This window comes from Gambusia affinis, linkage group LG10, assembly GCF_019740435.1.
Source record: "Gambusia affinis linkage group LG10, SWU_Gaff_1.0, whole genome shotgun sequence".
In the NCBI taxonomy this organism is placed as follows: domain Eukaryota; kingdom Metazoa; phylum Chordata; class Actinopteri; order Cyprinodontiformes; family Poeciliidae; genus Gambusia; species Gambusia affinis.
Window position 1 is genome coordinate 20678320 of NC_057877.1, and position 24052 is coordinate 20702371.

The following is a 24052-nucleotide window of genomic DNA, read 5'->3' on the forward strand; positions in this document are numbered from 1 at the left end:
TAGAATATTCAAAATGGAGAAGCTGTGCATGAAACAGAAAACGTAAATTTAGAAGGGAACATGACTGCTGATCAAATGTACTTGATTGATTAGTAATTCTTGCCTACAGGAGTGTCAATACAATGGCAAGATGGAAAGAAATAACCAATTGCCTCACGACTTGTAATTTCTCATCTTGAAATCCTCTATTCTGCAGTGCAAAAAAATATTCACATTAAAAACATTAAATACAGCTAGGCGTTCCCAGGGACAGACATCCCAACACATTCACCCCAAGTAGAAACTACATACTGCTCAAACAATTGCAAAGACCCACAACCCCTATCTCGGATTGTACCAGCCTGTTAAAATTTATGACAGGATAGTTAGAAAAAGATAGAATGAATCCTTCCGAAATGGCCTGTTTGGAAGGATAAAAGTCTCTTATTGAAAAGAAAAAAAAACATGACAGCTCAACTTTAGTTTGCAAAAATGCACCTGTATGGACCACAAGACCTCTGGAGCAATGATCCCAGAACAGTTGAGATGTAGAGATGTTGAGCTGAAATACAAAGTGCCATCTTTGGAGAAAATTTAACACAGCATATCAGCACAAATGACTTATTCCAATTCTTGAGCCTGGTGGTGGAAGAGTAATGGTGTGGGCTTGTTTTGCAGCTTCATCACATGGCTTCCCTGCAGCCATTGAACACACCATAAAAAAAAAAAAATGTTCTGTTTAATAAAGTTTTTTTGTATGTAAGGTCACCTGTCTGAAACTAACTGTACCATGGAAGCCCTGCTAAAGCCAATGAGTGGACTCAGTGTCTTCCTTTAAAAACCATCTAAAAATTCTTTGTTTTAAAATCTGTTTATGTTTAATGGGACTTGTGTTTTTTTCACTCTGTTTGAAAGACTCTTTGTGATTTTTGAAAGGTGCTATAAAAAAAGCTTTACACTCAATATAAGGTAGAGAAGGACCAAGTTTCTCCACAGCAATGAGAGCGACTAATCAAACTGAGAAGAGGTTCATTTCTGCCTTTATTCATCGATGCAGTTCAGAATAAACTGCCGGCTGTCATTTTGTGAAGATGCTGCTTTGGAGGCAGGTCTAATTGTCCTCTCCTTTGAACTTATACTGACCTTCCAGGCAATCTTCTAAAGGATTTGTTTTCCTCATTCTCTACGCCTTGTTAGCTAACCTGTCAATTTACATAGTCATTGTGTGTTAGGTGAATCTTATCCAAATATTTTCTTTAATATTTGTGTTGTGCTTGCCTTTCTTCCTTGTTCCAGTGAAGAATGACAAGAGTTCAAGTAACAAGAAAAGCATGCTTGCATTTTTGTCTACTAAAAACCTGTCTTCTCTGTCTGTCTGGTGGTTTTCTGCAGATTAGTCAGGGTTCTTCAAAATGAATAGATAGATAGAGAGATAGATAGATAGATAGATAGATAGATAGATAGATAGATAGAGAGATAGATAGATAGATAGATAGATAGATAGATAGATAGATAGATAGATAGATAGATAGATAGATAGATAGATAGATAGATAGATAGATAGATAGATAGATAGATAGATAGATAGATAGATAGATAGATAGATAGATAGATAGATATGCTTTTGACTGTATTTGTTTACCTTCCTTGTCTCACCTCTTTTATCCACCCTTTTTTATGTTTCTCCCCCTCCCTCATGTTGCATGCCAGCCTCCAATTACGCACATACATCTACATACATAACTCAGCCGCTTCAATGGTTTTGACGCGCAAACTCCGCCCGTGGGCTGTCCCTTGCGGAGGCATTAGGCTATATTAAAGCAAGACTAGAGTGTCTCGGGAGACATATCTGTGTTCTGCAGCTCCACGCAGAGGTTCAGGGTGGTTAGCTGATTAGCTGAAGCACAAACTCTGATCTATCTTCTTTTTTGATTCAGGGAAATGAAACTTGAAGTTTTCTCCGCGCACCACTTTTCCCAGAAGCCACTGGAGCTCTGCATGGAGCCAGACGGGGGGATTCCCTCTCCTCTGTCCGGGGATGAGCTCGGCTCAGACGGAGACTGCGTAGCCAACAGCCCGGCACCTGTCACCCAGGGGAGCGAGAGCGGCAAAGGGAAGCCGTACACCCGCCGACCAAAGCCCCCTTACTCCTACATTGCCCTCATCGCAATGGCCATCCGGGAGTCCAGCAGCGGGCGTCTGACTTTGGCAGAGATCAACGACTACCTGATGAAGAAGTTCCCGTTTTTCCGGGGCAGTTACACTGGCTGGAGGAACTCCGTGCGTCACAACTTGTCACTCAACGACTGCTTCCTTAAAGTGCTCCGGGACCCGTCCAGGCCCTGGGGGAAGGACAACTACTGGATGCTGAACCCGCATAGCGAGTACACCTTCGCTGATGGGGTCTTCCGGCGCAGAAGGAAGCGCATCGCCAAGAGGGGCCCCAAGGAGCAGGAGAGCCCGGACATGCTGAGTGAAGACACCCGGCTCCCGGCCGCAGAGGAGAGAGTGGGGGCCAAGTTCACCAGCTCCTTCGCCATTGACAGCATCCTCAGCACGCCGTTCAAAAGGAGAGAGGAGCGCCACCCTGACAGACAGAAGCCCACCCCACAGATGTACTGGCCCTCAGGGGCCCACACGTTGCCATACGCTCTGAACTATCGGGTACATCATCCATATATGTCTGAGGTGGCGTACAGCAGCACAGAGCCCGGCATGGATCCCTACCTGCATGCGACGGCAATGGGCATGGTCGCACCTGAAGCAGCCTTCAAGATGCCCAGCAGAGCCCGAGGCTTCCACATAGATTCCCTGCTGTCATAAAAAAATAAAAATACAAAAAACAAACTGCACCTAGATGGATGTTCTCTACATCCAGCGCTTCACTTATTTAACTGTGCGGGACTCATAGTGACCAAACTACTGTAGTGTCGAAAGCAAACGCTTGTGTTGTCAAAACAGATCTAACTGTGTGGTGACAAACTAAAAATAGTGTCATCAGTGTGTTCCTTTCTGCGTGTGTGATTGCGTGTGCGAGTGCATGCGTGCGTGCGCGATAGTTGTGTTTGTCTTTATGCATCCACTGTTCCTTGGTCATTTCTTGTGTTTCTTATAATATAAATCTGTCACTTTATTTATATTTTTGTTTTGTTTTGTATGAACTGCTGTAATGTATAATATGTATAATATATTAAATATTGACGAAGTTGTATTGCATTTATGCGGCTCCACAAGAAAAGGCATGGAAACATAAAATGGTTTTCCTAAGACTGATTGACTGGATGGTTGATTGATTGATTGATTGATTGATTGATTGATTGATTGATTGATTGATTGATTGATTGATTGATTGATTGATTGATTGATTGATTGATTGATTGATTGATTGATTGATTGATTGATTGATTGATAGATGCATGCTTGATATTTTTGTGAATAAAAACGTGACAAAAATGGGATCATGTTGTTTGGTGACTTTTTCATTATATGACGAGTCGGGAGTGAGGAGAATGTGTTGAAATATCAAAGGGAATTGTGTTGGGGAATATTGAAATAGAAACAGGTGCACAAGAGGTAGGGAGGAAAACACCTGCTGCAGAATCACATCATGTAGCTTTAATGATGCCGGAAATCCAGCTTCATATCATTGTGTACTTTTAAATGGTATGCACAATTTAGTGTTTTCTAAGAGAAAGGAAAAACTGTGAGAAAAACACATACAATCATGAGGACAGTAAACATTGAATCAAATAGTGAATATTACATAGAGACGGTTTAAATATTAGATTGCTCTATATAAAGTCTGCCCAACGCACATTGAGGCCATAATGCATTAAAAATATATCTGTGCTGTTTATCACACACACACACACACACACACACACACACACACACGCACACACACCCACACACACACAAAAATAAATAAATAAATAAAATAAACTAGATGTTTGTTATTCTGCACAACGCATTTGAAACAAACAACATTTTTTGGCTTTCAGGGCCACAACAAATGATCTGTCTCAGACAAAATGTCTAAAACCTTGAAAGAGGTAGCTTAAACATGAGGACTACATGAGGATCTTTTAATTAAATTATTACTGCTGTTGCTATTATTTCGTTATGATAGAACATAATTTAAGAGTTAATTATAATATGATTATAGTTAATTTACCCCCCAATAAATGCTGCAGGCACTGTGGAATGTGTCTTACTCAGTATAAGTGAATTATTATTTTCATTTTTAGTCAAATGGGGAAAAATGCCATGTTTATTTGATTCTGCTCAGAAATGAAGAAAACAATCTACGTACACGTCCCCGCAACTTGTTGAGAGTTTCTGTCCGGAGGGGCTTCAATTGCTCTCCACGGTCCTGAAACGGACTTCCGACTCCGCAGCCAACAGTGGGACATAGAAAAGCAAAACAAACAACATCCAAGTGGTTTGCTTCTTAGAAATAACTCAGGACTTAAAAAAGAAAAAAACCTCTTCGCCACAGCGTATAGGAATGAACAATTACTAAATTACAATTCGATTACTCCTGATTGTCCCCATGCCGTCATCTGAAAAACACGTAAGGCCAATTCATATCCACTTACATACAAAATAAAACTGGCCAAATTAAGTTGAAACCATTCAATGTTTGCAATCTTTGTTTATTTTTCCCTGAACAACAGTGGCGACTCTGTTATGTTCTAAGTTTAATGTGATATGAACCAAAACGGAACTAAATCAAATTAAAATTACGCCCTGAGGACCTTTCATTTAATTATTTAAGACACAATTTTGAAAGAAATTAAAGTATTGGGATTTTAGCACCAAGAAAGAAAAAAAATGTCAATGTGGTATTATTGAATTAATCTCTGCTAAATAAAATACTAAATAAATCAAAAAACGGATTTTTGAAGCATTTAAATGTTTTATAACAAATTGGGCTAAATTATGCCGTTTTGGGTTGTTTTTATGCTTTTACTGTAAAGCATAAATGAGGACAGCAAACCTTAATGTGATAAATTACACAATATCTTTGATATTCACATGGGCGCTTTAAATACTTAACTTTGGTCAACTATTATGACGTATTATATGTTAAGATACCAACTGCTGATTTTATCCAACACAATATGAACCTTTTGAAGGAGCTGCGAAGTGAACAGATGCGAGCAGGAGGAGAAGTGCGCCAGGTGACAGGTGAGACTCTTCTCTGTTTGCAGGGACAATGCTGCAACCTGGAGGTGAAACTCCGGAACAACACACCTGTCTTAGGTGCGGTCACGTGACTTCAGGCGTTCACAGCATCTCACATTATTGTGATTATTTTTACTGCACAGTACATGCGCATGCTTCAAATTTTGCATCGCTGCTACGCCTCCGAGTGGACTGAACACGAGGCCTAATCGGGCTGCAAATGAGAGGCACAGAGGATTGAAACTGAACTATAAGGCAGGCACAATGTTAGGAAGTCCAAACAGTCTGTCACTCCGGCCAGAGTGAACCGTGGCTGACCCCCCACAGTCCCGCAGAGGCAGCTCCAAAGCTCCCGGCACCGCCGCAGGAAGCACAAGCAGAGATGCAGGACAAAAGCACTGTAGCCAAACAAATATTACACTATTGCCCATAAGGCAGTGCATGCTGTATTTTGTTTTTTATATTTTGTATAAACATAATAAGGACATATTAAGGGAAACTTAGCACATGTAAAAAAATTGGACGTTTATATATATATATATATATATATATATATATATATATATATATATATATATATATATATATATATATATATATATATATATATATATATATATATATATATATATATATATATATATATATATATATATATATATAGAAACGAAGCCTCTACTTGTTTTCTCCATCAAAATATATTACACGAACTTTCCTGAGGATCCTGAGAATAAAAGCAAATAGAAGCTTTCATTCTGATGCTATTGTGTTCATTTGGATCTCCGGCCTCGTTTCTATATTTTATGACCAGAACGCTCTATCACCAAAAACCTCTGCAGAGCTGGACCTCTGATCGCTGAGATATTTCCGACAGACCAAATTAGAGCAGAGCTGAAGCTGCGGTCCGTAAAAAGCGGCCGGATCAGCGTCTTCAAAGCGAACCCTAAGAACAAAGATTGCCTCTGCAAACCGAGGCATCCTGATCTCAGTGGGGGTCATACGTTTTTTTGATGTCACAGGAAATTTCTGGAGCCGTTACTAGTGCGTGTGTATGTGCGTGTGTGTCATTGTGAGAAACTGATTTTTATCCACACGCACAGCCTTTTGTTTTGTAAAGTGCAAAGGTTGATGCAGCGGCTGTGTATGGAGCCATCTAAAAATTTAAAAGGGTACGTAAACGAACATGTGAGGGCAAGAAATTTATCTGAAATTACGTATAGTTTATATGTAGAGTTCTGATCATTTCTGCTTTGATAATAATAATAATAAATCCCACTTTGTCTATTTTATAAAAATGATGCACAGCTATTGAAGTTTCTGATGTTTCTGTGCTCATCACCGCTTCATTGAAGAGCGGATGTTGATATTGCCTTTATGGGATAGAGAACTCCATCATGTCGGACAAATCTGTGTATGATGTCTCCATAGGGGCGGAAACTGTCGACGCCCGCTCGCCTAATTTCGCTTTTCTCTCTCTAATGAACGCGGGGCCCCTGGGACAAGCTCCGGCCCTGGGGCGGTAAGCTGACACTGGCGCGCTGTGTGTGGTATCCAGGGCCGGGCTTGATGGAAAAAGCCTGCTTCCACTCATGTCAAAGTCATTTACTCAGACCAAACCCCCCACCCCCGACCCCTTGCTTACACGCACGGTAAAGACCACCACCTCCATCTCTCACACTCCTCGCCCCTCTGCTAGTCCGGCACCGGCACAGTTTGTTTTTGTTATCCTCTGGGCCATTTTGGGAGGAAATTATGAGCAAAATAATACAAATACCACAGAGCTAGGCATTCTTCATAAATGGGGAAGGATTGCATGAAGAGCTGTATATTCTGGGCACATTGGTGGATTTACACAGATATTGTGGTGGGAGTCATTTTATGGCTCAAATTGCGTCATTTAAAAAGGAGGGTTTTTTTGTTTGTTTGTTTTGTTTTTTACCTTGTGCGGAAGGCGTGTGGCGCTGTTGATTGGGATGTCTGGGGGAGGTTTGATAGATCGCTTATTTGCGTGTAGTCCAGACTCGAGGAGAAGAGGTGGGAGGGAAGAAAGAAGACAAGGAGAGGAGAGAATGTGGGGTGCTAACGCAGCTCTAAACCGTGAGTGGACTCGGGCCAGTTCTGGTGTGGGAGGGGTTTGGAGAGGCTGTTCTTGTCACTGAGAGTGAAGCTGAGGAGAAAGGGTGGGGGGCTCCCGCAGAGGGAAGAAAGATTTATGAAATGATAGGTGGTCGGTATTTGTTTGTCTCGACTCTTGCGTGCAATAAGACCCAGGGTTTTTTGGCGCTTCCTCCTTAAGGAGGTCGATGGCCACCCGGCGCGTCACACAGCGCCACTTAGCGCCGGTGTGACACCCAGCGGAGCCCTGGACACTCAGTCTCCAGTGGATACCGAGCTCCCCCCACTCTCCCTTCCTCTTCCTCTCTCTGTCAGTGCGTAGCCGCCGTGCGTTCTGCATGCGTCAAAGGAGCACCGTGCGTAACGGGAGAGTCGTGCGTAACTGGAGACAGATTTCTCTCCATTTTGCGCTCAGATTTTGGGGACCACTGGTGGTGCAGCGCTTACTGGCCGCTGGAGCTTTGCATATTTTTTGCTCCTGAGTCTCTTTCTCCCTCCCTCTCTCTTTTATCTACGCCAGCTGTACGTCAGTGCTGACATGACAACCGAGACCACTCAGCAGCAGCTGGACCCTCCGCCTCCTCTGAGATCCAGCCCGGCGTCCGGCGTCTTGCACCCCGCTATGCTGAGCCCACAGGCCGCCACGGAAAGCGCTTCTGCGGGCGCCAAGGGAAAGAAGAGCAGCTCGGGTCTGAGGCGACCAGAGAAGCCTCCATACTCCTACATCGCTCTTATCGTCATGGCAATACAAAGCTCGCCGACCAAACGTCTGACCCTCAGTGAGATCTACCAGTTCCTGCAGGCTCGCTTCCCGTTCTTCAGAGGTTCATATCAGGGCTGGAAGAACTCAGTCCGACATAATTTGTCACTGAACGAGTGCTTCATCAAGCTGCCCAAAGGACTAGGCCGGCCCGGGAAAGGCCACTACTGGACCATCGATCCGGGCAGCGAGTTCATGTTCGAAGAGGGTTCGTTTCGGCGCAGACCAAGAGGCTTCAGGAGGAAATGCCAAGCATTGAAGCCCATGTACCGGATGATGAACGGCATCGGCTTCGGCACCTCTATTCTCCCGCAGAGCTTCGACTTCCAGGCTCCATCCGCCACTCTTGCCTGTCACAGCAACAGCTACAACCTGGACATGATGAGCAATTCTATGGCTGGAGGATACGACGGCCTGAGTGGGGGCCACCATGTCCCCCACATGTCCCCAAGCCCCGGATCTACGTACATGGCGAGCTGCCCCGTCCCTCCGAGCGGGGAGTATGGGCCGGACAGCAGCAGCAGCCCAGTCCCGTCCTCTCCGGCTATGGCCAGTGCACTGGACGGCCATTCCCCGTACGCCTCAACGTCCGCGCATTGGGCTTCCTCCGGCGGCTCCCCCTACATCAAACAGCAGTCCCTGGCCTCCAGCAGCCCGGCGTCGTCCGGTTTACACTCCGGCATGTCGCCCTATTCTCTGGAGCAGAGTTACCTCCACCAGAATGGCAGGGACAGCCACTCAGCTGACATATCAGGTACCAACAACAGCTCATGACTCAAACTGATGAGCACTAAACCAATCTGATATGAGGCAGTCAGGGTAGAAAACAAATTGACTATCTTTCTTTTAAACTTCTCATTTAAATATTATTTACTGGAGAAACTATAAAGATGTCCATTCCACTCCAAAACAAGATGACTGTTCAAATATAACGAACCACAATATTCCACATTTAGGTGTGTATTATAAAATATGTATATCTTTTAAAAAAAGGATTTTGTCTATATAAGATAATATATTTGTAATTTAGAGCAATTAAATTTTCTTTTCCCATATTAGTTTTAATTTTAATTGGTTTTAGGATCTGATTTTGAGTTTGAAGCAAAAATAATAACATTAGCATTAACGTTTTTATTGGGTGGTTAAAAGCTGATTAAATTACAGCTCCCCAAAAATGTCCATGAGCCTGCAGAGATCTTATAATAAAATAGAAGAAAGGTTTTAAATAATAATTAGGTTTTTTAATTTAGAAAAAAATAACCTTCAGTATTAGTGTTTGCATCATGCACATTTTTGCATGATTACTGGACAGCCGTCCATTTGTTTGTAATTATTAAAATACATAAAACACTTTTGTTTCTATAGCTCACCCTCATTTACTTTAATTTGAACTGAGTAAAACTTTACTGAAGTCTGGGGATTTCACGGGGGCGAGCCAACCGCGCCGGAGCCCGGAAAGGGTCCCAGAGGTTAACCAAACAAAGCCTGTGCCGGTCGGACCACACCGGCGGTGGATATAAACTGCAGCGCATCCGTGTTGTTCCACTTTGCGCAGGGACTGAGTGGATGATGCGAGCTGCAGGGTTAACGGAGCTGTCAGTCACACAGGCTGCTGTGTTGTGTGTGGAGAAAGGCGCAGAGCAGCGAGCTGTGGCCCGCAGGAGAAAGCCTGCTGTCTCCCCCTGAAAAACGCTCACATCTGGAGTCCTTATGACCCCCGACGAAGTCTCCGCATTTATTCTTTTTTTCTATTTCTGGAAGGAGAAGCTCACGTTCAAATTCCAAATTCACTTTCAGCAGATCAGGTTTATAAAGGGAAATATGTTTTGGGAACGTTGTGGAAACTGGACACAGACATATATTACCTCAATCATATCTGAATCAAACGAATCAAAATAAACATAGTTAGTTGTGTTAATGAGCTGCCTTCGAAAACATAGTTTTTTTTGTTTGTTTGTTGTTTTTTTAGAAAAAATCTATTTAATTTCGAACCTTTCTTTTTTTTAAAAAAATATGCATTTTCTAACTTTAAATTGAAATTAAGACAATATCTGGTGAGTTTATAGGGTATGTCTACTTTCTATTAAGCATAATTTATATATAAAAAAGACCTTAAGCCTATTTTGAAAGATACAATCTGAGTAGTAATAATAGCAACAGTAATATTTTGGCACAGTATTTCCTGCTTCATAACCATAATACATGTATGATGTCCTACCCGTACTTATGATACACTTTTTTCAATCATTCTTCTTACAATGAATATCAGGTTTTCAAAAATATATATCCAAATAAAATAAATACAGATATTTAAATATTCCCTTACTGATTCAGAAATGTTAATTAATAGAACAAATTACAAAAATACAAAAACTTTTGCATGATAGGAAACCTCAATAAAAACAATAAAAAATATTTTCCCGATCTCTCTGTAACGTCATAAAATAAGATTAAAATTCTTAGTTGAGTTAATATTATTCTTTTTTTTTCTGGATCAAGTGCTTTTTTGTTAATCGATTTTGTATTCAGTTAGAATTTTAGAAAATAAAATCTGCGCGTTAGAAAAGCAATGAAACAAACAGCAACAATAATTTCTAAAATGTTATTTATGCAAAGAACATTAAAGCTAATGTTTTTTTTTTTGGGGGGGTTGTTGTTTTTTAATGAGGACGGCATATTCAAAACTCTGCACCCTGTGTCTCTCTCCACAGTGGGCATCCCGCGCTACCAGAGCCACTCCTCGGTGTGCGACAGGAAGGACTTTGTGTTGAACTTTAACGGCATCTCGTCCTTCCACCCCTCGGCCAGCGGATCCTACTATCACCACCACCACCACCACCCGCAGAGCGTGTGTCAGGACATCAAACCGTGCGTGATGTGAGCTCGGACTCCCCGCAGAGGGAGGGAGAGGCACCGACGGTCACAGTGAAACTGCAGCTCCGTCACATCTGAAGAAACAGAAGCAAAACAAGCGGACATGTCGATTCTGAAGGATTCGTGGACGCATCCGCGTCCACTTTCACATGTTTGTCTTTTGAGTGCAACTTAAATATGTCTATTTCTGTTGGACTTCAGGAGAAAATGCATTGAAGGAAACGAATGAAGAAACCCCAGAGGCCTCTTTAGTAAAAACCACTTCGCCTTAATGAACCCTGACGAGTTTCTTCCTCCAAAGAAGCCTCAGAAACACCGACTGTTTAATGCGTTTGCCCTTGTAACACGCGCAAACTACTTATAACCCATGTAACTATGTTTTTTGTTGTTGTTGTTTTTACATTATTTGTATAAGTACACACACAACGCTTTAGACTTCCATGAACTGCAACAAATCTTGCACTTATTGTATAACCATTGCCAACTTTTTTTGACTTTGTAAAAGGTATCAATAAAGCTGATATATATTTTAAGATTTATCCTCCTATCGTTGCAAACACAGGAGTGACAACAGAAATGAGCCTCCAAAGCAGAGCAGAAAGTATAATCATATACTGGCAGCAGAGACTCGTTATTCTTCAGAACCGGGCGGATAATTAATGTAGGTCAATCGTGTTCAAACCAGGCAAAGTTTCGTTAAAAATAGACTATTTTCCGTCTAAACACCGTGAAAATCGGTTTCAAAAGTGAAGGTGAAAATACGTCTGACATCCACTGAAGATTAAATGTCTTGGAAAATTCGTCGAAATTTATCAAATGAGCTAATCAACATCAATTATGTCCAACCTGGACTGGACAAACATTCTTAAATTAATCAAATTAAAAATAGATAAAATATCCCTTAGACATCCGGTAGTTTCAGAGTACGATCTAAGTTTTTTCTTCATCAAATAACGCTAAATTTAATTTATTTCATAATCAGAATCTTTATGGCAGTTTAAATATCATGTCTTTTGGTTTTTAGCACAGGACAGGTTAATTTACATAGGACCATTCATACACAAAATAATTCAAAATGCTTTACTTGAAACTAACGGGACACATGTGAACAAATTTATATTAAAAACAAGAATTCCTCTAAATTCAACAATCAAACATCAACTAAAAGGGAAGAAGAAATATAAAACAAGCAAATAGCTATGAGATTATGAAAACTAACTAAAAATAAATAAATAAAATAAATGATGACCTTTATGGGATTGCTGCAGGAAGCAGTCACGTTCAGTTCTGATTTTGGAGACAAAACAGATGGTTGAAGGTTTCAAAGAGTTTGTCTGAGAGCTGAGAAGCAGAAAAACTAAATGCTTGGTCTCCAACTATAGATTTGTTTTCTATTGTTGTGTTTAACGTGTGTTTTCTTTTGTTTCTTTTATTTGTTTGCTTTTTCCAGGAAATCCTGGTAGTCATTTTGTTTTCCTAAAAAGAGTAACATTTTTGGAATGTACCAACTACATTCTTCAGCTCCTTTTTTTTTTATTTATTTTTTTTTTTTTTTGCATGTGATGCATATTTCCTAAATATTTGCATCTTTTAAAACAAGACAATGGTATTTTCTTTAGGATTACAATCTATTAGTATTTTTTAAATATTTGCTCCTGTGATCAAAAAGGAGTTGTTTCAATGTAAGGTGTAAGGTAAAGTTGAAATATTTCATATTTTAAGGCCTAAGGACAGAATTTGTCCTTCTAAAATATTCTTACATATTTCTTTTCTTTAGTCCACGGTTCTATTGAGTCCCAGGATTTTCCTGAAAATATTACATTTTCAGCAAATATTCATTGAGATATGTGGAGCGATAGAATCTGAGCACTCCCTCTGAAATCCTGAAATTGACTAATTATTTTTGTGTTTAATGCAAATTTCTTACTTTTTGTAATATTTTTTAGAATTCAGAAGTAAGATGGTACTGTTTTCCTTCTCCAAACATAAAATAATTTTGCCGAAATAATACTGAGATTTCAACTACGTGGATATAAAAGACGTTTTAGCTGCAAACATTTTCAGCTATTTAATTTTTGAAGTATTGTAGTGTTTCTAATGGCCAGTTGGTGCATAAGGAATAGAAATCATCAAGCAAAAACAAACATCTTATGTAAAAAAAAAAAAGAAAAAAAAAAGTAAAAACAGAGAAACAAAACCCAAAATATCAACATCAATGTATTTTGAGGTTGAGAATAAACAGATTTATCTTGCTGAAATTTTTAAGTTTGAAACAGATTTGTTTTAGGTAACTATATAAGTGTAAAATAATTTCTAAAGGAAGTTCACTTCACGGAGCAAATCAAGTACAAGAGTGAGTTTTTAACAGAAAACTGAATAAATATAAAAATGTACAAAACGTTTGTGCACATGTAAGTTTTACTTTGCTACTTCTTTGTATAAAGAAGAGCTTTTGCGCTTTTTGCTCAGTCGACCCTTAAAGCAAAAAGACTGATGCAATGAGTGAACCTCAGGAGGCCAAACCACATTCAGAATTAAAGTCTAGAAAGACTTTTTTAAAAATCAAATTTAGGCATCTTTACGTGACTGTCAATGCCACCACCAGGATGTTTTGCACAACTGACAATCTCCATGCTGACCAACCAGGGCTGTCAACATCCAGACGCCACATAAACAAATGAGCCATCCGAGTCTTTGGTAATGTAAGGACGCAGTATTTCCAGTGGGCAGCAAACAGATGAGACTGACACAGAGCTGTTTCATCACACAAACACAAAGCAGACGTGGCTTTTACTCTGGGTTTGCTGCATCACATCTCTAACACAGGTATGCAGATGGTTTACAGTCTGCAGGACTAAATTCAGCCACTGGCGTCTTCAGCTTCTTGCTACATGTGAGAAAAAATGATTTTGCGCTTACCTCATTGTTTATCTGACAAGTTAAACCTCTTCCAACCAGGAAAAACATGTCTATAGCGATGTGTGGTAACACTAAGGATGAGTCAGTATAAGACGTCTGAAAAGAATAAACTATAAAATGTCTTGGAAAGATTCAGGTAAAATCGTATATGGAATGGGACGAGCTAGAAATATCCGGGTAAAAATCTGTGCAAAATCCTGATCCTAATGTAGTTTCATAGTCATTTTGTGTAAGTTTCAAACACAGACTGGTGCAATACAGGACTCTTTTGTATATAATGTTGTATTGACTTGGTAAAAATCAAATTTCAGCAGATTATATGTCTAAGACAACGGAAACTTGAATCATAATTACCATATTAAGTTTCTGTGGATTTTATCCAATAACTCTCCAGCACAGAGGTTACACACACTACTTCTGCAAATTATGGACTTCTGTGAAGACGATTTCCTTCATTAAACAAGGCTACACTGCCATCTAGTGGCCACGACCGACTTTATATCAAGTTGTAAGAAACTCAAAGCTTAAGTTGCATTTAGTGTAGATTGAAACAAATATTAGTTACCGTAAATATCTAAAAGCAAACGGGAATAATTGAAATCACTATATCTCATCCATTTATTTGTAACTTACGGTACTATTTGACATGCTTCACTGACATAAATCAAGCCCTGATGCCTGATTGGGTTAATGGCAACTTCTTCCAGGAAGACAAGATCAAACAAAATTTTAAAAGTTTGTATATGTATAAAAACATATTTATTCACAATATTACAACTTAAAACCTCAAATTTAGACAACACCTATGAAAATAAGAGCTACAATTTTGTTACAAGTAAGCTTATAAATGTTTTTCCACCTAGACACATTATGTGCACAATTCACGTGAAAAAGTAAGTACATTTATTACAGTAAAACTAACTCATGAACCACACCCCTAAACACTGACCTGACCATGGTTCCATCTGTTGCAAACCATGGGGGAACTTTTTACAACCAGGAAGATGTTCCTGGTTGAAAGCTTTTATTCTGCCACCATTTTTTCTGAGACCTATTTGTCAGAGGTTTGATGGCTTTTTGTCAATGGTCTGACATCGGAGGCCAATTGTTCTAATGTGTGAGGAGGTTTTCATAAGATCTGAGGGTGTGTTAAAATGTACATTATCTTTGATTCAGTTTCAGCATTCTAAAAGTTCATATGTGTCGAGCAGTCATATTGGATTTTCTGGACTACAATTAAAGTTCAGCTGTCAAATAGTTCATTCAATTTTCAACTGAATAATTCTCCAAAGAACACAAGACGGATACTGATCATGAAAGCTGCCAGGTGACCACCAGCAAATCCTGTTTTCTCCATTTTTACTTGGACTAGGCTTGCTGAATTTATTTTCAAGAGCTAGTTTTCTGCCTGTTTCAGAAGTTTTCCTCCTCCAACACATCTGATTCAAATGTTATCATGTTGTGCAGATACCTATAAATGCACTATTCATGTGATTTGGTTGTGTTAAACCAGGGTAAACTCTGAAATGTGTAGGACAGACACATTTGAGATCTGACATTGGCCACCAATGGTCTGGACTAAATAGTAAGAATGGTAGACAGAATTATTTACTTAAAAATTACATTGATGTCAATATAAACTTAGGGAAAATGCAATGTGGTCTGATGAAACAAAACTTGAACCTTTAGGGAAAACGTCAAAAGGGATGTTTGGTACAAAAATGGTAAAACTCAAAGTTACAAATGGAGGGTGCATTATGATTCTTTTTGGTTGTTTTTTGTGTCAGTGGAACAACACTTGTTGACAAGATGGGGAAAAAAATTTAAACAGTGCTAAATACCAATAAACATTTTTAATAGCTTTTAATTATTTTTGAAGAAAGCTGAAAATAACGACAAACTTTATTTTTCATTATCACAGTGATCCCACGCATACCTCAAAAGTAATAACAACAAAAAAGGATTTGATGATGGGATAAACTTGTGGTATGTCCAGCTGGAATCCAGAGCTAAATTTGAAATAAAATATGCATTGTCACCAGCAGAGGGCGCTAGATACGTGGTCACGTCATGATCTGAGGTATTTGGAGAACTAGTCTCCCTCTAAAGACTGAATGCTGAAACTGAATCAAGAGATGGGTCAGCAAAGTATTAAGGGTGTGTATTTTTATGTAACCAGGTTAATGCAGTTTTTTTATTTTTTATTTATTTATATGCTACTTCTTGCTTGATGAATACATAAGTATCTGGGGGAGAAGACAAATTGTTTATCAAAGTCTAACATTTGTAATGATAAAATAATTCTAAGCTCTTTTTTCTTTGATGAATTGAGGAGCAGATTATTTCCCAGTGACAACAGGTTCACCTCTTCTCTGTAAACAGACTCATCACACCTTGAAATGAGCCCAAAATTGTGGCTTTTTTATGCTAATTTTAGAATGGCATTACTATGGTTGGTAAAGGTTCAGTCATGTCTGTACATTGAATAGAGAGGAGGGCTCAGCATGCAGTCCTGTGAAGAGCCAGTGCTGACAGTGAGGGTGGTAGATGTCTGAAAGCCCACTCTAACTCTCTGCTGTCAACTAGACAGGAAGCTTATAATCCACATAACGGAGAAATGAGGAAGACTCAGATTGCTTTGAAAGTTTGTTTGTCATAGAAACCTCACCCCTGCTGACTTCTCTGGAACCCTCTTCAGAAGAAGGGCTCCAAAGGTTGGGAATTAGCACCACCACTACATGTTGCTATTCAACCATGTTGAAATTACAATAAGAGATAGGTACTGTACCATACTCCATTGTGTTATCATCCCTTACTTAAAAAATGCTGTACAGTATAATATCATGACACATTGTAGTGCACCCTACAAAAACTTACTGTTATGTGTGCCAAATCAAACTGTATACATTGTACTGCATGACGGTCATATATATAAATTGTAGGTGAGAAAATAAACTCAGATGCAGAGCAGATGAGTGCTTTGTACATATTTGTTTTTGAAAAACCTATAAAAACCAAGGAATCAGTACAAATTAAACTGGAAGACAGCAGAGAGGAAACAAGCAGACAGCCAGGGTTGCAGGAAAATTGGCACAGAAGAATCTAGGAAATAAATAAAAAAGCTGACAGGAGCGTTGATGGGTGGCCTGGTTAGACAGCAGGTCTGTCTAATCAAACCCGCTGAAGCCAGAGAAGAACCCGAAGGGGGACAATGAAACAAGGAACTGAACACAAAGGAAATAAACAGGGTGAAAGAAAACTAAGACTAGAATCGAAAATCAAACCGAAACTTAAATGAGTGGTGTTTATTTCAGCTATTTCAGAGGTAAGAGTTCATACTTGCAATTGGAGAGTGGGATGTCCAAACTTTCGTCTACCGGTAGCAAAGACATCATCACTTTCTTTTACAGAGATAAAAACATTTCATCAGACGTCAACATGTGAACGTTTCTGACAACCGTTGATGAAGCTAATCTCAAAATTCGCTGATGAATAGCTTCCAGAACAAGGAGAAGAAATGTGCATTTAACTCATATCACTATGTTTCAACCGCAAACCTAGCAAAACATGGCTGTCCACCTAAACTGACAGGCCAAGCAAGCAAAGCAACAATCAGACAAGTGGTCTTTAGGCTTATGCTTACGTTGGAGGAGCTGCGGTATCATTTGCTCAGTTAGTAATCTATTGGCAGGAAAACTACTACTCATGCACTCTATGTATTTTGGTCTCATGGAGAAGAGGGGAGATGAACTGACAAACATCCAAAAACTTGGGTAAAGAACATCTCAGCTAAAATTAAAAATCATGATACAGAATCATATATGTCGAAACAAAATTTGAGATTGTATGAGAGTATGATGAGAGACAAGTGCAGGTGAAATTCCACGTTTTATTCTGTAAAAAGCTGTTGACTCATATGGAGTTTTCAATCTTACAAACTGATTAGAAGGAAACAAGGAGGAAATATTTTTGCTGAAAACTAAAAATGAATTAGACTTTAGCTTAGTTCAAGAAAGTATTTGCAGAAATGCTATTAATTTACCAAGTCCCTGCCAAATAAGCCTATTTTATTTCTTTTTTTAAAGCGCATTTAATGTGTGGCACAAAGTCCATCTTTGTAGATGTTACAGCTTTTTAATAATGTTTTTAATTCAATTCAGATTTTGAGGATCTTTATCAATAACTTTAAAATACACTTTTAGCTTTATCCTAAAAGACAAAGACTAAAAGGGGGGAAAAAATCAAAGTGGAAATAACAATAAGAACGAGTTAATGCTTTTCGGAGGAATTCCACTAGAGGGCAGCATTTACCTATGACATTTTGGGCACCTTGACATTAGCAGTTATTCCTATCAAAACACTTTACTGTGACAAAAATACTTAAAAACAAATAGGCTTGGCAGATCTGTTTATGTGATAAAAAAATACGTGCAAAAATCCGTATTTTACCAATTATTACAAGTGTTTATTGAGTGTTAAGCAAACTAGGAATTAATTAAATTGTGTTACCACTCCAAGACATTAGAAGGCAAACAGATCCCTCGAACAGCTCACTAACTAAGTGACCCATCTGGGAACATTTGCGCCTGGTCCTTAGTCCAAAGTAACATTTGTCATCCAGCTGTCTGCTCTCAGATATTCAGTTTGGGGTAAAAAGGGAAAAAGTGACATTCTGAGAGGCATTTAGTGGCCTTGAGAACAGCCTTACCTTCTCCAACCTAGTCCGAGCCAGACCACCACACAGAGAAATAATATGCACAAGAATGATTGGCAGCTATTTATTTGAAAACCAATTCGAAGCGCTTTCTGGGCACGCAGCTCTCAGAAAAGGGGGGATTTTTGGGGAAATTCTTCTGCCTTTAATTAGGCACTTAATATAAATACGGCGGGTGATGCTGAAGCCCCTGTAAGAGGAAGTTCATAACCAATTTCCTGGGAGCCACACGCTCTAAGAAAGAGCATCAGAGTTCTAATGCAATCAGCAATTCCCTCGTTAAAATTCACAAATGCTTTCGGAAACATAAGTGCAAGTTCTATAATGCAGAGGAACATTAAACCTAAGGCAAAAAAAAAGCTCAATCTGAAGCAGATAAGAAATATTCTGTATCTGTTACGATACCACCTTGATATTTTTCCCCACTAGGGGCATCTTTAAGTAATTCTATCTTAATGCCTTTATTTTATGATTTTTTTTTTTTAGTATTCTTAGTTGTAGTAGTTGAAAAACACTCAGGATGTGTCTGTAACTGATGAAAAGCTATTGCAGCTTCTTTGTCATAAAAATCGTATTCCAATTTATAAAATGCTTCTTATATATCAAAAGTTACAGGAATACTACCGGTACTACTCCAATACTACTACTACTACTACTACTACTACTACTACTACTACTACTACTACTACTACTACTACTACTAATACTAATACTAATACTAATAATAATAATAATAATTTTATTATTATCTATCGTGCATTTTTATTCTCTGACCACAAGGAGGCAGGAGTGTGCCGTTCTAAAGAGTAGTTATGGCTGTCTCAAGTAAAGTGCAGTTCTAAAACTTGTTTTTAATGTTCTAACAAGCTTATTTACTAAGCAGATTGATTCGATGTAATTTGCGTTTTTAGCAAAGTATCACCGCATATTAAGACTGTTTTCTCTGAACCGTCATCTAAGGGAGGGATCCTAATATCAGGAACAGATTGTTTTACCAGAGCTGTCACACCGAGTCACGCTGCGTGCGGAGCAGCTGATGAGCGCTGCGGTCAGCAGGGGTCCCCGCTCTGTCTGGACCCGCTGCGGAGCGCTCACCGTGCTGGGGACCTCACAGGTGACGGCGTTTGTTTCCACCTCCTCATCCGGCTGCTGCTGCTCCTCATGTGGCCCTACAGACACATGCAAATCACAGAACAGACACCGACATTACAAAAACAAACATACACAAAATACTTTTACTTAAAAGCAGTTATATACATATAAAATATTAATGTATTAATATTTAACATGTTTGTTGTTGTTTTTTTTTTGCTTTAAATTAAGAACTCATATTTCTCTAAATAAAAACAACCCTCACAATAAACTAAGACGCATTGATTTTAGGAGTAAAAGATAAATAAATCATGGCAGTTTATAGAAACGTATTATTCACACTTACATTGTTTAGATTCAGATAATTAAAAGTTAACTTATATTTTCTAAAATGCGACTTAATCATTCATGTTTTGTTCCTTTATTAGTCAAATTATATTTTTAAGAATTAGAATATTTTTAAAGGCTGGGCAATAAAAATATCATCTCAAGTCAATAGAATGATTTAAACCGCCGCACTTGCTTAACTAAGCGGAATTAGAAAACTATTAAAAAAATTACGAAATTCTTATTTTTGTGGCCCCTAATAATAGCGAATAGATAAATAAATAGAGCTGCATTCTTCCACCTTCAAGCGCACACGTAACTTTAAATGCACATTGGCTCATGTTTATGAGATAAAAATAACTATAGCCTATTTGTTTTTGTTTTTTGTCTCACTGATTTACAACCATTATAAAAAAGAGCAAAAAAAAAAAAAAAAAAAAAAAAGAACAAAAAAAAAGCTGACAGGCGTCGTGCTGATTCCGAGCCATTAATCTAAAAAGATACGTAAAAGATACTTAAAGGCCAAAAACTTAAACAGTTTTTGGCCTATAGCATACACATGGTGAGAACAGACAAAATAGTCATTTTAATCATAAAAAAAATTGCCGTTGAATAATATTTTATTTTCTCATTTATTAGTTGTATGTGTGAATTTTTATAGATCACATTCTTATGATAGACATGACAGATGACTGTTTTTTATTTTATTTTATCTGCTTTCTTCGGGAGTAAATCTTATAGGTCCTGCGGCAGATCATGAAGAGGATCAGCTCCTCTTCATGATCTGATCGCAACTTTCCAATGAAAAACCTGTCAGTCTGTCTGTACTGGGACATTTGGAGTTCCTCACCTCTCTCTCATCACACTGTGAATCTTTTGTCACCCGGCTCGACCAAATGATCTTCGTTTAACCCATAATTAGTTCCCACACACCACCCACCGGCACTGTGGGTGTGGAGGGCGGAGGCATCTTCACTTTTTCACTCTTTCATGTGCGTTTTGTTTATTCAGAGGCTGGACTGCAGCTGAGAGCTTCTCAGCCGGAGGACTCATTAGTCTGAGCTTATTTTGCATTTCTAATCTACAACGCATACATTCTAGTTATAGATTTAATTAAAGGAGAATATTCTACTATCGTTTAAAGGGACAAGTGTGACAAAAAACTTTCCCCTTTAATTTTTACGCACAAATCTGACATCGGAATGATGGATAGAATGAAATTGCAATTTGGTTAGAGCCGTCAAGACACAACTAGCCTATACTTGAACTCTCATTTATTTTTTCAATATATATATAATAGTAACTTTACAGTTTTAATTCTAAGATAAATCTAGATTTAGGTCATTAAGTTAAATTTTCAGCACTCTAGGCACACCCTCAAAACATTTTAATAACTTCATTTCTGAGCTGACAGAAGATGGGAGCAAGGAGAAGAAGGAGGGGGAAGAGAAGGAGGAGGAAGAAGAGGAGGAGGAAGAAGGTGGGGGTAGAAACTTTTATCGCTGTGCTCTTTTCCACAGGTTCATTTCGTCCCCCATTGGATGATGGAGCACACTGGATTCGGGGTGGAGCAGCTGGAGGAGCCAAAAGGGAAGGAAAAATGTAAGGCGTAAAAAAGAAAAAAAAGAAAAAGTTCCTCGCTGTGTCAGTCTCATGCTCCTCCAGCTTTCTTAGTTTCACAAATGCTCCGTGCTGCAGCGTGACCGTCCGCTCTGTCCGCGTCACCGTGGCGAGCTGCGGCTGGAAGGACTTACATACCAAAAAAAAGGAAAAAAACAAAAAAAACAAATAGGAAGGACAGAGAACCGAAAGAGAGCAGCCTAGAGGCTGAAGTTGTGACACGTTCTGCGGGGAAGAGTTTTGGAGAGGCAGGATGCAGGCGCGCTACTCCGTCTCCAGTCCCAACTCTCTGGGAGTCGTTCCCTACATCAGCAGTGACCAGAACTACTACCGACCCGGCAACGGCTACACCGGGATGCCCGCGCCCATGAGCATGTACTCACATGCCGCCCACGAGCAGTACCAGGCCGGCATGGCCCGCGCGTACGGACCGTACACCCCGCAGCACCAGCCGAAGGACATGGTAAAGCCTCCTTACAGCTACATCGCCCTCATCACCATGGCTATCCAGAACTCGCCGGAGAAGAAGATCACCCTGAACGGGATTTATCAGTTCATCATGGAGCGGTTCCCCTTCTATCGGGACAACAAGCAGGGCTGGCAGAACAGCATCCGGCACAACCTGTCCCTCAACGAGTGCTTTGTCAAAGTGCCCCGGGACGACAAGAAGCCCGGGAAGGGCAGCTACTGGACCCTGGACCCGGACTCCTACAATATGTTTGAGAACGGGAGCTTCCTGCGGCGCCGCAGGAGGTTCAAAAAGAAGGACGTGCAGAAGGAGAAGGATGAGCGCGACAGGCAGGGGAAGGATCCATCTGCGCGACCCGCAGGTCGGGAGCAGGACCCGCCGGTGCAGGGCGCTCAGCCGGTGCGCATCCAGGACATTAAGACTGAGAACGGAACGTCATCGCCTCCGCAGGCCGCGTCACCCACCCTGGGCGCGGTGCCTAAAATTGAAAGCCCGGACAGCAGCAGCAGCAGCATGTCAACTGGCAGCCCGCACAGCGTCCCCTCCACCCGGTCTCTGAGCATGGAAGCAGCCGAGCACCACCACCACAGCCACGGCCAGGCCCCGCCGCAGGGTTTCAGCGTGGACAACATCATCACCTCATTGCGGGGCTCCCCGCAGGCCGAGCTCTCTCCACCTCTCATCGCCTCCTCTCGGACAGGTATCACCCCGTCACTGTCGCTCAACTACTCCCCCAACCAGACCCCCGCATACAGCTCCGCCACCTGCAACCAGAGCGCCATCTCCTCCAGCTCCAACGCCACCTATCACTGCAACATGCAGGCCATGAGCCTGTACGCCGGGGACCGCTCGTCCGGGGGCCCCCTGACAACTTCCACCACGGTGGAGGAGGCTCTGCCCGACTATTGCATCACTACGACCACCGCGTCCCCTCTCGGCCAGGCGGGCCAGGAGGGCCACCACGGGCACCAGGGCCGGCTCGCGTCCTGGTACGGAGACCTGAGCCACCTGAGTCCGGCCTACCCGGCGCAGCAGCAGAACTTCCACGCTGTGCGGGAGATGTTCGAGTCCCAGCGGATCGGGCTGAACGGCTCCCCGGTGAGCGGGAATAACAGCTGTCAGATGGCCTTCCCGTCCGGCCAGTCACTCTACCGCACCTCAGGAGCGTTTGTTTATGACTGCAGCAAGTTCTGAAAGCCAAAACGTCCCCTTTAAATTAATAACTCGAGTATATATTTGCTCTATATTTTTTTTGGCTGTACTTTTACTCTGCGAGTGGACACGAGAGATTCTGAGATTTTCCTTTCTTTTGTCGTGAGCTGTGTAACACCACCGCACGTAAGTTTCCTTCCCTCTCACTTTGAGAATTGCTCCTACCACCTTTATGAATAGACTGTAAATTATAGCCTAATATAGTAATTTATTTTGGAGGAAAAGCAGGTGGTTGGATGGTGAGGACCAAACTCTTTTCCAGTCTTCTTGCTGCCTTTAAATCTGTCCCTGTTGTTGTATAGAAATTTACGGGGAAAGACTCTGTAGCCTGTACTGGCCTATTTTATTCATTCTGTAATTTGTTTAACAAAATTCTGAAGGCATTGCAAGTTGTTTTGTTTAATAAAGTGCCGAATATTTGAATTTAATTGGAGTGATTTATTAGTATTATTCCGTAGAAAAGGCCGTAAAACACATTCAAAGTAAAACAAAAATAAAATAAAATAAACAAAACTGTTAAACGTGTTTATAAATCGCTAAATGCAAAAATAATTATCTTTTGATACATTTAAAATGTAAATAGTTCTTTTTACAGCATGGGCAGCGAGCGTTTTAATAGAGGGGATGTTTTGTATACATACATGTTTTGTGAATACTAATTAGTGAGTTTTCTTTGAACTTTGAAGAGTGTGGGACAAATATCCTAACGCCTTACAGCGGTTTCTACACTAAAAGAGAATTTTCTCCAAAAACTTTCTCGCTCCAAGCCTGCACATTTCCCTCA

At 40.3% G+C, this 24052-nt stretch overlaps 3 protein-coding genes across 3 annotated transcripts; all 3 read left to right on the forward strand.

The window, feature by feature from the left end:
- The first annotated feature begins 1821 nt into the window (after window positions 1–1821).
- LOC122837979 (forkhead box protein Q1-like) lies at window positions 1822–3195 on the forward strand. Its single transcript, XM_044128214.1, has one exon. The coding sequence runs from the start codon at window positions 1921–1923 to the stop codon at window positions 2800–2802; it is 882 nt and encodes a 293-aa protein (XP_043984149.1). The 5' UTR covers window positions 1822–1920; the 3' UTR covers window positions 2803–3195.
- Window positions 3196–7384: 4189 nt separating this feature from the next.
- On the forward strand, window positions 7385–11448 carry LOC122837980 (forkhead box protein F2-like). The gene is made up of 2 exons (XM_044128215.1): window positions 7385–8795; window positions 10753–11448. The coding sequence occupies exons 1-2, from the start codon at window positions 7820–7822 to the stop codon at window positions 10920–10922; spliced, it is 1146 nt and encodes a 381-aa protein (XP_043984150.1). The 5' UTR covers window positions 7385–7819; the 3' UTR covers window positions 10923–11448.
- Window positions 11449–21494: 10046 nt separating this feature from the next.
- LOC122837981 (forkhead box C1-A-like) lies at window positions 21495–23696 on the forward strand. The gene has a single exon (XM_044128216.1). The coding sequence runs from the start codon at window positions 21841–21843 to the stop codon at window positions 23248–23250; it is 1410 nt and encodes a 469-aa protein (XP_043984151.1). The 5' UTR covers window positions 21495–21840; the 3' UTR covers window positions 23251–23696.
- Window positions 23697–24052: the final 356 nt, after the last annotated feature.

Bases quoted from the DNA above. Each gene is read 5' to 3' on its own strand.
- LOC122837981 (XM_044128216.1), top strand. From the start codon at position 21,841: ATGCAGGCGCGCTACTCCGTCTCCAGTCCCAACTCTCTGGGAGTCGTT.
- LOC122837979 (XM_044128214.1), top strand. From the start codon at position 1,921: ATGAAACTTGAAGTTTTCTCCGCGCACCACTTTTCCCAGAAGCCACTG.
- LOC122837980 (XM_044128215.1), top strand. From the start codon at position 7,820: ATGACAACCGAGACCACTCAGCAGCAGCTGGACCCTCCGCCTCCTCTG. The intron at 8,796-10,752 runs GTACCAACAACA...CTCTCTCCACAG, and splicing joins CCACTCAGCTGACATATCAG to TGGGCATCCCGCGCTACCAG.